Below are 13,643 nucleotides of genomic sequence, written 5' to 3'. Positions count from 1 at the left end.
TGGGCTCACTTACCAGCTGGGTCAGGAAGTTACCTTCCACACACTCCAGAAACCTCCTAGACTGTTTTCCCTCTGCTGTGTTGTATTTCCAGCTGATGTCCAGTAAGTTGAAGTCCCCCACAAGAACAAGGGCTAGAGATTGTGAGAATTCTGCCAGCCACTTGTAGAAGGCTTCATCTGCCTCTACATTCTGGTTGGGTGGTCTGTTACAGACTCCCAACAGGATATCTGCCTTGTTGGCCTTCTCCTTCATTCTTACCCATAAGCACTCGACCTCGTAATCACAAACTTCAAGCTCTATACAATCAAAACACTCTGTCTCAGTTACCACACTCTTCCTGGTGATGGTTTCCAGCCGAGTGGCAACCATAGCTGTGTCTACCTCTGGGAAGGCAATGACTACTGCTTGTGTCAGAAAAGAGCTTCTGTTCACAGCAGCACAACACTGGATTGTTTTGCACTCAAGAAAAGAAGAAATGACAAGTCACTGCTGTGAAAACAAAACAACAAAAAGATGGCTATGCTCTTAAGATATTTTGTAAGAGACGTGTGTCTCCTGGCACAAGAGACAAATTCATACAACTGTTTTCATCAAGTCCTAGTCATGAAAGGCCCTTTTGCTGCAGATGGTAAAATACTGGGCAGTTTTCTCCCTCAACTGGGAGGGGACTCAATGCCTTTGCTGGCAGTTTACCATTAAGAACAGAACTTTAGGAGACTGAAAAATTACCATAGGCTTTAGTCTACAGCTTTTTCCAGGTGTGTGCTCTGAACCAATACATTGTTTCCTAGGGAACTGCTGCGCCACAGAATGCTATTTCCAGGGCATTAAAACTTGTTTTTATCTTCAGAGTCATGTATGGGGAGGGGACTAATGTATTTTTATTTCTTAGAGAAAGAAGCAACCAGTTTGAGAATCTATTGACTTTTTTCCACTAGTAAGATCACTTTAAATAAAGTAAAAAATAATAGAAACTACAGTTTAAAGCCTGAGTTGTATGAAATCACCTTACCTCAGCATCTGTCTATCTGGTGAGTAGAAGTCTGGCCATAGACCTTGTGGGATGTAACAGCACCATGTGTAGAGGAGTCTTTGTTCAAGGGTGTGTTTGCATTTGAAACTACTTTCAGCTTAACTGGAAGACTTTTCATTTGTAGCTCTTCTTTCTAACAAAGTGGTCCTGAAATTGTCATCATTGGCTGTTGCATAAGCAAAACCTTCTACTTTAGGCTGGAGCTAATGAAAGACAGGCTGTTTATTTTCTTGATACAACAGAGCCCTTGGCTAGTTAAAAGGAACAGCTCTGCTTCCTTCTCACTTTAAAAACAAACAAACAAAATCTCTGTTTGGTGTAACATACAACGACATGACCATACAATTTCTAAAATACTGCTTTCCTATGTAATAGCAAATTTTAAGACAGGGTAACCTGGAATATCTTGTGGATTTCTCTTGGATGGTCCTGCACCTGGTCTTGCAAGGTCCTGCACCTCAGCTGGGGCAACCCATGATATCAATACAGGCTGAGGGATGAAGGGATTGAGAGCAGCCCTGTGAAGGACTTGGGGTTCTGCTGAATGAAAAGCTGGACATGAGCTGGCAATGTGTGCTCACAGCCCAGAGGCCAATAACCACATCCTGGGCTGCATCAAGAGAAGTGTGGCCAGCAGGTCGAGGGAGGGGATTCTGCCCCTCTACTCTGCTCTGGTGAGACCCCCACCTGCAGTGCTGCCTCCAGCCCTGGAATCCCCAGCACAAAAAGACATGGACCTGTTGGAGCGGGTCAAGAGGAGGCCACAAAAATGATCAGAAGGATGGAACAACTCCTGTGAAGAAAGGCTGAGAGGGGTGGGGTTGTTCAGCCTGGAGAATAGAAGGTTCCAGGGAGATTTTATTGTAGCCGTTCAGTACTTAATGGGGGCCTGTAAGAAAGATGGGGACAGACTTTTTTGGCAGGGCCTGTAGCAACAGGACAAGGGGTGATGGTTTTAAACTAAAAGAGGGGAGATTCAGACTAGGTATAAAGAATTTTGTATTCTGAGGGTGGTGAAACACTGGACCAGGTTGCTCAGGGAAGTGGTAGAAGCCCCATCCCTGGAAACTGTCAAGGTCACGTTGGACGGGGCTGTAAGCAACCTGATCTGTTTGAAGATGTCCCTGTTCACTGCAGGGGGGTTGAACTAGATGAACTTGAAAGGTCCCTTCTGACCTAAACTGTTCTATGATTCTATCTCATGATATAAAGAGGTAAGAGGCTATGACCTTGCGAGCTGCAAGGAAAATGCTATTTATCAACTTATTCTTTTTCCAAAGTTTCTACTACTGTAGTTTGGTGTTTGGACAATCTTAAGCCTTAAATTTTGAAAGTGAGTATTAACTTCTATTTCAACTCTGCAAGAGAGACTTTGATCCTGAAAAGTTAAGAAAATAATAAGGCAACTAAATTGTAAAACAGGTGGGATTTGTTAACTCACATACAGTTCCTTTCTTCACTAGAAATCTTTACATAACATTGGAGAAAAAACAAAAAATTGTTTCTAAAAGGATGCGATGGTTTTAGGATTTAATTTGGTGATTTTTGACTTGTTTGATCCTCACAGCATCTATGACAGCAGACACCTCCTGCAGGTATTTCTTAATGTGTATTTCAAATTTCATTTAGAAGAGCTAAAAGGACTACCTGCTCTCCTCAGAAAGACACGCTAAAAAATTTCATCTCTGGCTCTAAAAAGAAAAGAATAACTGAGGAAGAGAAAGTGCAAGAAAACTTCTCTTGAGCCTGAGGAAGCAGCAGGGTTAAGTGGTGGCTCTCAATGATCCCATCCCTGCATCTCAGAGTGCTTTTTCGTAGGCTGTGAATCTGTCCCGGTGCAGCTCTGCCCAGGCAGCTGCTGCCACCATGTTTCAGGCAAAGTGTAAGTTTAGCACCGACCTCATGGTGGGGAGGTCTTCAAACTGGCTCTCTGCCCTTGTCTCTGTGATCTGTGGTGCTATGGATCAGCAGGCAGTTACAGAAAGGATTTCCTTTGCCACTGTTAATATGAAATAAACTGCTCATTTGCATTTGTTCTTCCTTTGGCACCAGGAGATACATTGCTTGAAGTCAGCAAGGAATGATCCTTACTTTCTTTTATATCCAAGTGCTGCACTACCCCAACCAGTATCAAGCAACAAAAGATGTGATGAAAGCCTGTAAAGGTCCTTTGAATGGCCTTTTTATAAGCAGTACACTTATGTCACGTTTCAGCATTTCCCCAAACTTCTGTGAACATTTTCATCTCCAGACACCTACTGTCAAGGTCTGAATTCTTCACCACAAGTTTTGTTTACAAACAAGTGAAGCTCCTTTAGGGGAACTGGGACACTGTCTTGGTAACCTATATAGCTCAACTGCTACCAAACTACCACATTTGTCATCTCCAGTCTTGTCTGGAGAGTTTTTTTAAATTATTAAGTATATTTGCACATTGCAGCACATCCATTAACATTTAATGACTGAGACACCATAAGTATAATCTGGAACGAAGGCCGAGGACGATAGTTTCCACAAGCCTTTTAGGACAAGGTTTATGAGTCACTGTCTTGTCCCTGACTGCTTCCTCTTCCTTCTCACAGCTGGCTGTGATCACAAGGACACTTTCATATTTTGCTTAAACAGGATATTTCAGATTTTTTCCCACTTACTGATCATGTCCTTGCTGGAGACAGACAGTTTGAGACTCTGAGTGAAGTTACAGTTTTCATGCTTTGGACTGGCTCATTGAAGGCACTTGCCTTTTTCATCTGGAGATGATCTCTCCCAGTACCAAGCTTTGCACTCTGGCCCTTGCTGTGGGATAAGCTGATGCATGTTTTGAGGAGTGCTGAAACACACAGCCAGTTCTGATCTCTGATCCTACAGAAACCACTGATTCTGTCCTGCTTTGTGTGTAATCCTGTAACAACCGTTCTTTGAACCATATTTCTTGAGGTTTGCCAAGATGCAGCTTCACTCAGAAACATTTTTTAACCATTACAGTATTGGGTGACAGTAATTAATCAAATTAACATGTGTGACTTCCACAAAAAAAAAAAAAAACCACCAAAACCAAAACTTTCTTCACTACAAAAACAAAAACTGCTGCTGCTGGAAAGAGTCACGACAGCTGCACCCGTTCAGGCTACCACAACCAGCTGATGGCCACTGAACATATGGGAAATGTTTCTACAAACAGCTGGGAGTTGCTAGAAGAGCTCTCACACTCTACAGATGGATGAGTGGCAGTATTTTTCTTTGCCTCAGTATAGTACTTGCCCTTAGAGTCTTATACAGTACCCAATTTTCCTAAGAAAAGTCTGTATTGCATTTATTGCTGCCTGACTATTTGTACCTCTTTTTACCAACCATTCAAACTCTTTTAAGCTTTCTCTAAACTACTGTACAAGTAAGCTGGGTTTAAAATGCTAGGGTAGTGGATGTGAACACGTACAGTCACAGAGGTACACAGCCATAACAGTGCTGTGTGTAAATCATTTTACAGTAGAAACTAATAAATTCACCTTTATTAAATCAGTTTATCACAATTGTTAAGTTACAAAAATAACTTCATCCAGAATGATGTTAAATATTAAATACAAAGGTAAAACAGTTGTGCAGTGCTCGTAGAATAAAACTTTTTATATGTCTGAGAAGGGGCAAAGTAGCTGACCCATAAGTTCCTGTTTAAGACTGCTGGCCTGCATTTACCAACTATATTTAGTTCTTGTTGACTTGAAGACATATGGAAAGCAAACTGTATGTTAAGGAATTGAATTTCACCTAGGCAAGGCTGAAAGCAGTGAGAGTTTCTGTGCTGCTTAGGAGAACCAATGCAAGCCTCAATCCATTTTAAGTAGAACAATGATTATTTTCAAAAATGAAGCCAAACAGTAGCGACTGTTTCGGTGTGCACAGCAGCTGAAAAATTTTATTCACTTGTCTTCCACATCTGCCACCATAGCCTCAATCGCATTCCAGTCCAGTTTGCTGAGGATACTTCCTGTGCTTTCAGAAACACCATCAGTGTCAATAAGGCCCAGAGGAGAGAAGCTCACAGGATCCACTGCTGAGTCCTATTAGAGGAAAAGAAGGCGAGCTGAATCACTGTGCATTGTTCATGGGCAAGATCTCTGTGCAGCCAGTAGAAATGATCCCACTCTTTTCACACATGTCCTAATCATGTTATGTATCACCTGATTATTCTGCAACAAATGCCATTTATTTTCCTGTTCATTCACTCCCACTAGTCTCTGTTGCCTGGACAGACATCATGCCTGTACAGTGAAACTACCACAAGTTGTTATAAAGTACATTCATTTTCAAGGCTGACAAGAATGATTCCACTTGTAAAGACAAAATGTAGCTCTGTTGAATTTCCATAATTGACGTCCCCCTGCGTCTATCCCACCCACATGTTTTGAATAGAGAATCACATTTTAAATAAAGCAGAATTAAACAAACTGTTAAATGGCAGGAATCAAATCATTCCTAGAATAAGCAGACATCCTACCTCAAACAAGGAGTCATGAGTATCTTGAAGTATTCTTTGGATATCATCAGGCACTGTCCAAGGACTTACTATGTCTCTATCAGTCTCTTCATCAACAGCTTCTGTCTGAACTGCAGTGGCAACACGTGGAGGCTTTTGTTTTGATGTTCTGCTGACTCTACACTCAGCAGCTGAGGAAAAAACAAACCAAACACAGCACCGTTACATTTCTTGCAGTTTTCTTCTGAATGTCTTGAAACTTCTCCAAGAACAGAAGCTCCAAGTTCTAAGAACTGAAGCTGTGTGTAAACACATGGGAAACCAGCATGCTCTGTTATCTCAAACTGATGTGGAGTTATGGTGAGAAAATATGGCTGGTCCCTTCCAGCCTCATGCTCTGAACTGTCTTCCCAGAGCAGAGTGGTGAGACACTGGCACAGGTTGCCCAGTGTCCCGGAAGTGTTCAAGGCCAGGTTGGATGAGGCTTTGTGCAACCTGGTCTAGTGGAAAGTGTCCCTGCTGATGGAAGCGGGGCTGGAACTGGATGATCTTTAATGTCCCTTCCATCCAGACCTATGAATAGGACTAGGCACAGTGCCTACAGCTTCTAGGTCCTGTAGTGCAGTCCCCAAAAAGGGACATTGCTACATTATTTGATACATTATACAGATAAAACCATATAAATCCTGGATTTGTGTCTCTTAGAAGAGAAGGAACTTCAGTGAAACCCTTAGCAGTGATGAGATATACTGGAGAGACAGATACAAGAAGGTGACATGAAATCAGAGAATGATCAACCTGTATTTAGAGTTTAGAAAGAGAACGTATAGAAAGGAGGGGGAATGACTTTCCACACGTGTAGAGGTGAGTGAGAGATTCAGGAAAAATGCCTGTCTGCTTAGTACTGCTTTTCTCCCTTCCTGCATTGCCAATACAAATAAATTGGCATTAGACTAGCCAAATAGGAATTTTTATTATGCCACTACTGTAATCCTGGTATAAGGGAGAATGGAATCAATCCACAGTATTTCCTAAGTTTCAGACTGATTCTCTCCTCAGTATTTTTCTATCTGATCAGAAATCTTGTAATCAAATCCTGTATTTGCTGAAGAATTTGACTAAGAGGAAATATTTATGTGAGGAAACCTTTATGGATCCAGACCCATACAGACAGGCATAGGAAAAAAGGATCACTAAAATTTGAAGTTTTTTTTTAAAAGTTCAGTCATTAATTTTTCCAGTCTTAACATTATGACAAAATAGTCTCTGTACAGAGGGACAAAGACAATACAATTGCTACTATGAAGAGCTCAAAAAGTAAGCAACATAGAAAGGTAAGGGAGAGGCACAATACTTGTCTACTCTACTGCTAACAAATTCTCTCTCTGTGGGTTTCAGCTGAAAGACAGACTCAAGTCCTATGTCCCTCATGACTCTGTAATGCCTGTTTCAGGAAATCACTGAAATCTGGCACATTTGCTTCAGTAACCTTGGAACTACCAGCTGGCTAAAACCATTCAGGAGGCAAACAGAGGCGATCGATTAAAATATTTCACAAGTTTCTAATGAAAAGTATTTTTATGTGGGGGAAAAATGAGGATTTTTATTCTTCTAAACTAATGCTGTATCTGAGGCCTGTGTTGCATAAATTCTACCCAGGATGTATTCTGAAATCTGTGATCTGTGTCTTTTTCCCCTGTTGTCCTGGTTTCACTGGGACAGAACAATAGAATTGCTTCTCTGTCAGAAAACCTGCATTTTAAGAAGACTGCAGCACCTGGTAAGAACAAAGTTGAGAAGACACTTTGTTTTAGTTTGCAGCCAGCCATGGTAGGTGGGTTTCCACAGTCATCAAGGTTTTTAGTAGTTTAGTTAGCCAGGTGCTAAGGCCAGGAGGGACGAAAGCCAGAGCAGCTGACCCAAGGTGGCCAACAGCAGTATTCCATACCATAAATGCCATGGTCACTATAAATTGGGAAGTTTGCTAGGGATGACCCTCTTGCCATCCTGGAGGGTCCTGCCTGTCATTCTGCTCCCAAGGTCTATTCTCCCACTTGTTGTGACCATTGTGCTTTCATTGGCTGAATATAACTTTGTGTATTTTATATTAATATTAACATAAATTCTTCTTATTATTTCATTAAATTTGCTTTCATTCCATTCCACAGGTCTCCTTTTCCCAGTTCCCCTTCCCAAGTTTGGAGGGGTCACTGGGTGATAGAACAAGTAACTAAACTAAGACTAAACTGTATAATGAAGCTGAACAGCACAATGTCATTGCTTTTTGTAACTTACAGTGTCTAGAATTAACAGGACAGTTTGCAGCATTTCTCATTCTTCCTCTGGAAGTACTTTTCTGTAGGACTGTACGGGCATTTCCTAGAAAGAGAAAGAAAGCAATTCCTCTGTTAGATTGATTAGATCAAAACTACTCAAAAGATGCTTCAAAATTTTCATCTATGAGCTTGCTTCCCAGATTACACATTATTCTTGATGTGGCAAATTAAGCTGCTCTGGGGAAAGGTAGTTTGCATCATTTAACACGCCAATTACAGCACAGCTGCTAAAGTCTCAGGGCAGGAAACCTCCAGGATTATAAATCTGACTTCCTACATAGGTATTAAAGCTTCTCCCTCCTAAAATCCAGTATTAACTTGAAGATCATCTTCAGTATGTGCCTTCATTAAAAGAGTTCTGTTCTTACCCGTGGACTGGGTTAAACCAAGAGCTGGGGTGAAACGGTGTACTTTTTGACCAAAGTTCGGTTTGACAGCACCTCTGCTCCTTTCTGACAGAATAGGACTGTTCAGATGCCCTCTACAACAAGAAAAAAAAACCACCAACAACAACAAAATCCCAAACACTTTCCACTGGCTACCATGTACCATTCCTCCACACAAGTTAGATCTTACAGGGCTTATTCAGATGAGGCAAAAAGGCCACAGAAATCACTGTCACCCCACTTAGCTGAGGATCAGCATCATGCACTGCTCATGAGGCAAACAAACCTCACCAGAATGAGAACTGCTGGTAGTCACAAAGAAGCCATAAAACTGGTTTTACAAATAGGCAGTTTAGCTCCAACAAAACTTATTAGTTAGATGTTACTGCCACTCTTAAGGTGGTTTCCTGCGTGTCATTCCTTCGCGCTTCTGATTCTGGCAGGGCTGATACATTTAAACTGCCCTCGGACAGCAGTAGGCTCTGTACAGCACTGACTACATTCAGTTCAGTGCTCTATCCTGGGACTGTACCTATTGAAAGAGATGCAGAAATATTTAAGTCTGTAAGTTACAGGATTATCTAAAGTACAGAGTTACTCCTATTATTCTGCAAAAAAGAAAATTGTATGTAGAAGAAGAAAAAGTATATGGCAATATACCCCTGGATTACATATACACACATATGACAATAATGCCACCAAGTAGAATAAATTTATTGATTTATAATACTCAAATACCATCATCTCCTCAAAAGGCAATAAGCACCAAAGTGCAAAAGAAAGAACAAGTAAAATCCTAGGTAATAAAAAAAAAACAGAAAGGAAGAGAGTAAATCTAGAGTTTGCCAAACTCAAATAATTTAAGTAGTTTATATGCATGCATGGTAGTGTTTTTATTTGCTTCCTGCTTGTTACTAGATGCTCTTCAGATCATTAACTATGCTGGTGGCTATAGTCCAGTGGAACTGCTGTTGAGTGGAATAGGTTAGGACATTGATTACAGCTGTGACTCTAGAGTTGGCTTGTTTTGTGCTCCAAAAGGCATTTTTACGGCTCTTTCCAAGGCTTGCACTAATGGTTGTATGAAGAGTGGTACAGTAACTGAAGACTCCTCTGATCCAGACAAAGTATACCTTTGATTCTGACAGAATAGAAAGCTGCTCTCAAGCTAATCCTACACCTACTAGCTACAAATTGCAGGCAAATTTGAAGTGTGGTAAAGACACCCAATACATCAGAGCAGGGTTAATGCTTAAAGTTGTTACCCTTTAGTAGATCCCATATGCCTTTTCCTGTACTCTTGAGGTGATCTTGTCCTGGACAATGGTCTATGCTCATTTGCTGGTAACACCAATGTTTCAGATAACATTTCATTCATCAGAGAAAGTGCTTGTGATATTCTCATACTGTGATGTTCAGATAACAGGGCCCTAAGGAGAAATAATGTTACATATTAACCCATGCTATCACTCACTTAATTGCAGATGGTTTGTAAGTCTTGTAAGGATACATGGTAACCACATTAAAAGAACATATTTTTGCAATTTCAAAGATATACTAAACCTTTCAAGCTAAGACATTCATTACCAATGGGTGTGACAGAATGAATGAGTGAATGTTGGGGGGGGTGGGGGGCAGAAAGACAGTTGGAAAGCTAAAAATACAGTCAAAGGATGAATCACGTTCAGAGCTTTCCTAAATGGTAAAGCAAACATGAACTATTTACGCTTTTGGTTAAAATATCATTCATGTCTACAGTTTCATCGACAAGATACTTAAAACTACCCCTTCCTTAAGACTGGACGATTAATATATAAATGAGAATACTACAAGCTACATTTATAGCAACTTACTTGTGTTTTTCTTCCTTCTTCTTCTGGAACAATTTAATATCCTTTGAAGTAAGATTACAATGCTGTGCAAGAAAGTATAATAATCATTAACTTACTTTGTATTGTGGTCTCATTCCAATCTCTTACTCTACATTCAAATGTAGACTTATCTGACTTGAAAGTTACTGTTTAAGACACTACCAGGAAATCTTCCTACCAGGAAATTCAGATAAGATTATCTCTATAAACTTCCTAGTCTCTAAAAATATACTGAAAGCTTGCAGTCACACCTTCCATAGCTCATATGCTTAAAATATTAACATTCCTAATGAGATGCCTTCACTGTCAAGTTCAAAGTTTCAAATGGCCTCACCTTCAGTTTCCTTAAAATCAGTGATGTTCCTAACAAGAACTAATTTAAAAAACAGGGCAAGGTTGCACTTCGACCTGTCTTTGCTAGAGTACAGTTCAAATTTTTTAATGCTTTCTTCTAAAAAAACCTCACCAAAACCTGAGAATCCCTCCATCTAATGATTTCAGGAGAAGAGCCTATAACAAAAGCATCAAGTATATATTTATGGCTTGGCAACACTGGAGAGGGACAGAAGCAGGACTCATTTTTCCTGAATCACTTCTCCCTACGCATATGCAAAATAGCAGCTGGGTTTAACTGAGACTGTTTAAAACCAGGGGAAATACTGTATGTCAGAGATGAGATCTGTTATTCTTTCTAAAAGTGAATACAATTGAATTATGTAGTAACAGCAAACTTCCATGTGTTACATGTTTGCTGCTTGGGAGTTAAAACAAGAGCTTCAGCATGAAATATTTTACAGCATAACCTGCATTCAACTGATGAGTAGGAAGTACAAGGGTGTATTTGCTGTTCCTAGGTCTCATCTCCTGTAACCCTGGAGCTCCTCCTGACTCAGTAGTGTCTTTTCAGCTCCTGAAGGTATCCAGGTGACAAATACATATTTTAAGACTTAAGACAGATTGGGAAATTAATTGTGAACTACTTTTGTAACATTTTTTTCCCCTTCAGTTCTTTCCAGCACAGTGAAGATCAGAAAAGATGTATCAGGCCATAAATGTGTTTTTACTAATTAAACTCAAAATTAAAAAATCCTGGGAGGGAAGGGATTGTTTGCTGAGCCTATGTTGAAACTACCCTTCACTGGAAAAATTCATCAGATACTCGAGATACGCCATATTTTAACATCTCTGCTGACCCTCTGTAACTGCACACGCTTCTGTGTGTGAGAACAACAAGGATGGCTGCCCTCAGTATCCCATCATGTTTATAATGGATGTTGGCAGCTGAACTCCACTTTTTAAATCCAGTGGGGGTTTTTGGGAGGTGCAGGGGAAGATGAAACAAGATGTAAACACATCTTTACAACTCCTGTATAACAAAATACAGCTTTTATCATGGAATATTGGGGACTATGCTTCCTCAATCTAGAGCTGGGGGACAGCTCATAATATGCACCTGCAGCTAATTGCCATTACTGCAGCCTGAGAAGAACATTGGTATACTGCTTACTGATCACTTCTGACATAACTATGGCCAGTTCCAATAAAATAAAATTATACATGTAAAAAACCAACATTAAAATAAGAAAAATAATAACTGACAGCCTGTATATTATCTAACCTGAACAATGAACACTTGTACAATACCTAAGTTACTCTTCAAGATACTCATTATTCTTACCACATTCTTTCTTGGATTGAATGGATTATGTTCTTTCCGTCTTTGTTCATCCAGCTTCTTCACATATTCTCTCATTCTTTCCTTTTGCTTTCTTTTCATCCATGCTTTTATCTCTTTCTTCTCCTTTTCTGTTTTTTGAGAACGTCCAGCTGCAGAATCACGAACCCTGAAAGCAGATGTAAATGGGAAATAATCTAGTACATCCTATAAATTGCAAACAATGGCAGTTACATAGGATATAATAAAAATACTGTAATCCTTTAATCTTTAAAATTCTGTCTCAACTGAAAGCACAAGAAATGAATGGGGACATTTTCTTCTGCAAAATTTTACTTCACAAAGTCTTAGCACACAAGTAATTTCCAAGACTTCTCAAAATTTTTCTTCTACTTGTGAACTACATTCAGATAACAGGACTCAACTTTTAAATGTGGACTATCTGTTACTGTCTTTATAGGATAAATAACTGGTACAGAAAAAACTGCAAGTAATTTTGCTTTGATATTTCAATTTTAAGTGTGTATGGTATAAGTATCTAAAAAAAAAAAAAAAAAAAAAAAAAGAAATTCTATCATCCTTTTTGTTCCTTCCCCTCACCCTATGAGCTCCTTCACAAGTCTATCCGTAGAAAGTAATTTTAAAAACACTAACTCAGAATACTACCAACAGAAAAATACAGCCAATACGGAATGCTAACAGAACTTCATCCTCAGGGTTTTTCACAAATATTTGCTAATTCACATTGCAATAGTCTTTAAAGTAAGCAGCTGGATAATAAATTTTTTCTTCCCTGTAAAATTAAAAGCACTGAGCTAAAAATTAAACGTGAGATTTTTCAAGAGAAGTGTTTAATTTTTAAATGCCTCATTTTTGGAAGCCCATTTTGAAACTTCTCCCCTTTTCAAGACTGGCAGGCACCAAGAATTACAAGTGTAGCAAAATAAGGTATCTCTAGTAGCTGCAGTTCAACTGAAAGCTTATGGATTGAAGCATTAAAGCCCTCAAGACACTAGAAGATCTTTGACACATTTGAAAGTGATTTATTTTATGGCAAAGGGAAGTGTCATTATCAGAAGTACTCACAGTCATATGTGAAAATCTGTACTTGAAACTGAGTTGTCTCTAGGTCTTTGGTCAGGTTTCATTAAATAGTACTTGAGTACCTTCCTGAAATTTTCAGTAATTTTGAAAATATTCACATAACTGCAAAAAACAGTCCAACTAGCAACACTTATATATTGATGTAGTCATTATTGACATGTTTGGAATTCTCAAAGGATCACAAGGATGTTATGATCTGTGCACAGATTTAGATTTGAAGCTCCTGAGCTCCTTTTACAATTCAAGTAGAACAAATAAACCAGAGCACTACACTCAAACATGTCACTAGAACACCCTGAAACACGGATCTTAAAAGTGCTGTGAACCACTGTACCAATACAACAGATTGTTTGACATCCTGTGCAGCTCTATTTTTGCTTTGTAAGCAACTGATATCACAAACAGGAGTAGGAAACACCTATAATTTCAACCTATCTCAGGAAATAACACAGCTTATTTTGTAACTGACAGGCAGGAAGGTGTAGGAATCTCCAGCAGGGAGGAGACCATGACAATTTGGAGTCTGGGGCTTCTGAAGCTGCTTTGCCACTGACAGGAAATTTCTATTCTGTCTTTCAGAACTGCTTTAGAAGGCTCCAGTCCACCTGGTTGAACTGAATCTGCTATATAAATAGAGTTGTGCTCCAGCCTACAGTTGGTAGAGAAGGAAGAAGCAAGTAGGAAGGAAAGAATTTAAAAAACAAAATAATAAAAAAACAACTATCACATTTGACAATAACGGTCAGTAAAATAGTGGCTATTA

General features: G+C 39.5%; 1 protein-coding gene across 1 annotated transcript in view; it reads right to left on the bottom strand.

The window, feature by feature from the left end:
- Positions 1-4,951: 4,951 nt before the first annotated feature.
- CPLANE1 (ciliogenesis and planar polarity effector 1) overlaps positions 4,952-13,643 on the bottom strand; it is a gene marked incomplete at its 5' end in the record, with an annotated part of 38,625 nt that continues 29,933 nt past the window's right edge. The window contains 7 exon segments of the mRNA XM_029084951.1: positions 4,952-5,092; positions 5,530-5,699; positions 7,804-7,887; positions 8,213-8,325; positions 9,496-9,660; positions 10,084-10,145; positions 11,780-11,945. Of these exon segments, the coding sequence (XP_028940784.1) occupies positions 4,952-5,092; positions 5,530-5,699; positions 7,804-7,887; positions 8,213-8,325; positions 9,496-9,660; positions 10,084-10,145; positions 11,780-11,945 (901 nt within the window).

This window comes from Antrostomus carolinensis, unplaced genomic scaffold (assembly GCF_000700745.2).
Source record: "Antrostomus carolinensis isolate BGI_N321 unplaced genomic scaffold, ASM70074v2 scaffold2575, whole genome shotgun sequence".
NCBI lineage: Eukaryota > Metazoa > Chordata > Aves > Caprimulgiformes > Caprimulgidae > Antrostomus > Antrostomus carolinensis.
Note: the sequence above shows the minus strand (reverse complement) of the source record. Positions and strands in the feature narration are given on the sequence as shown.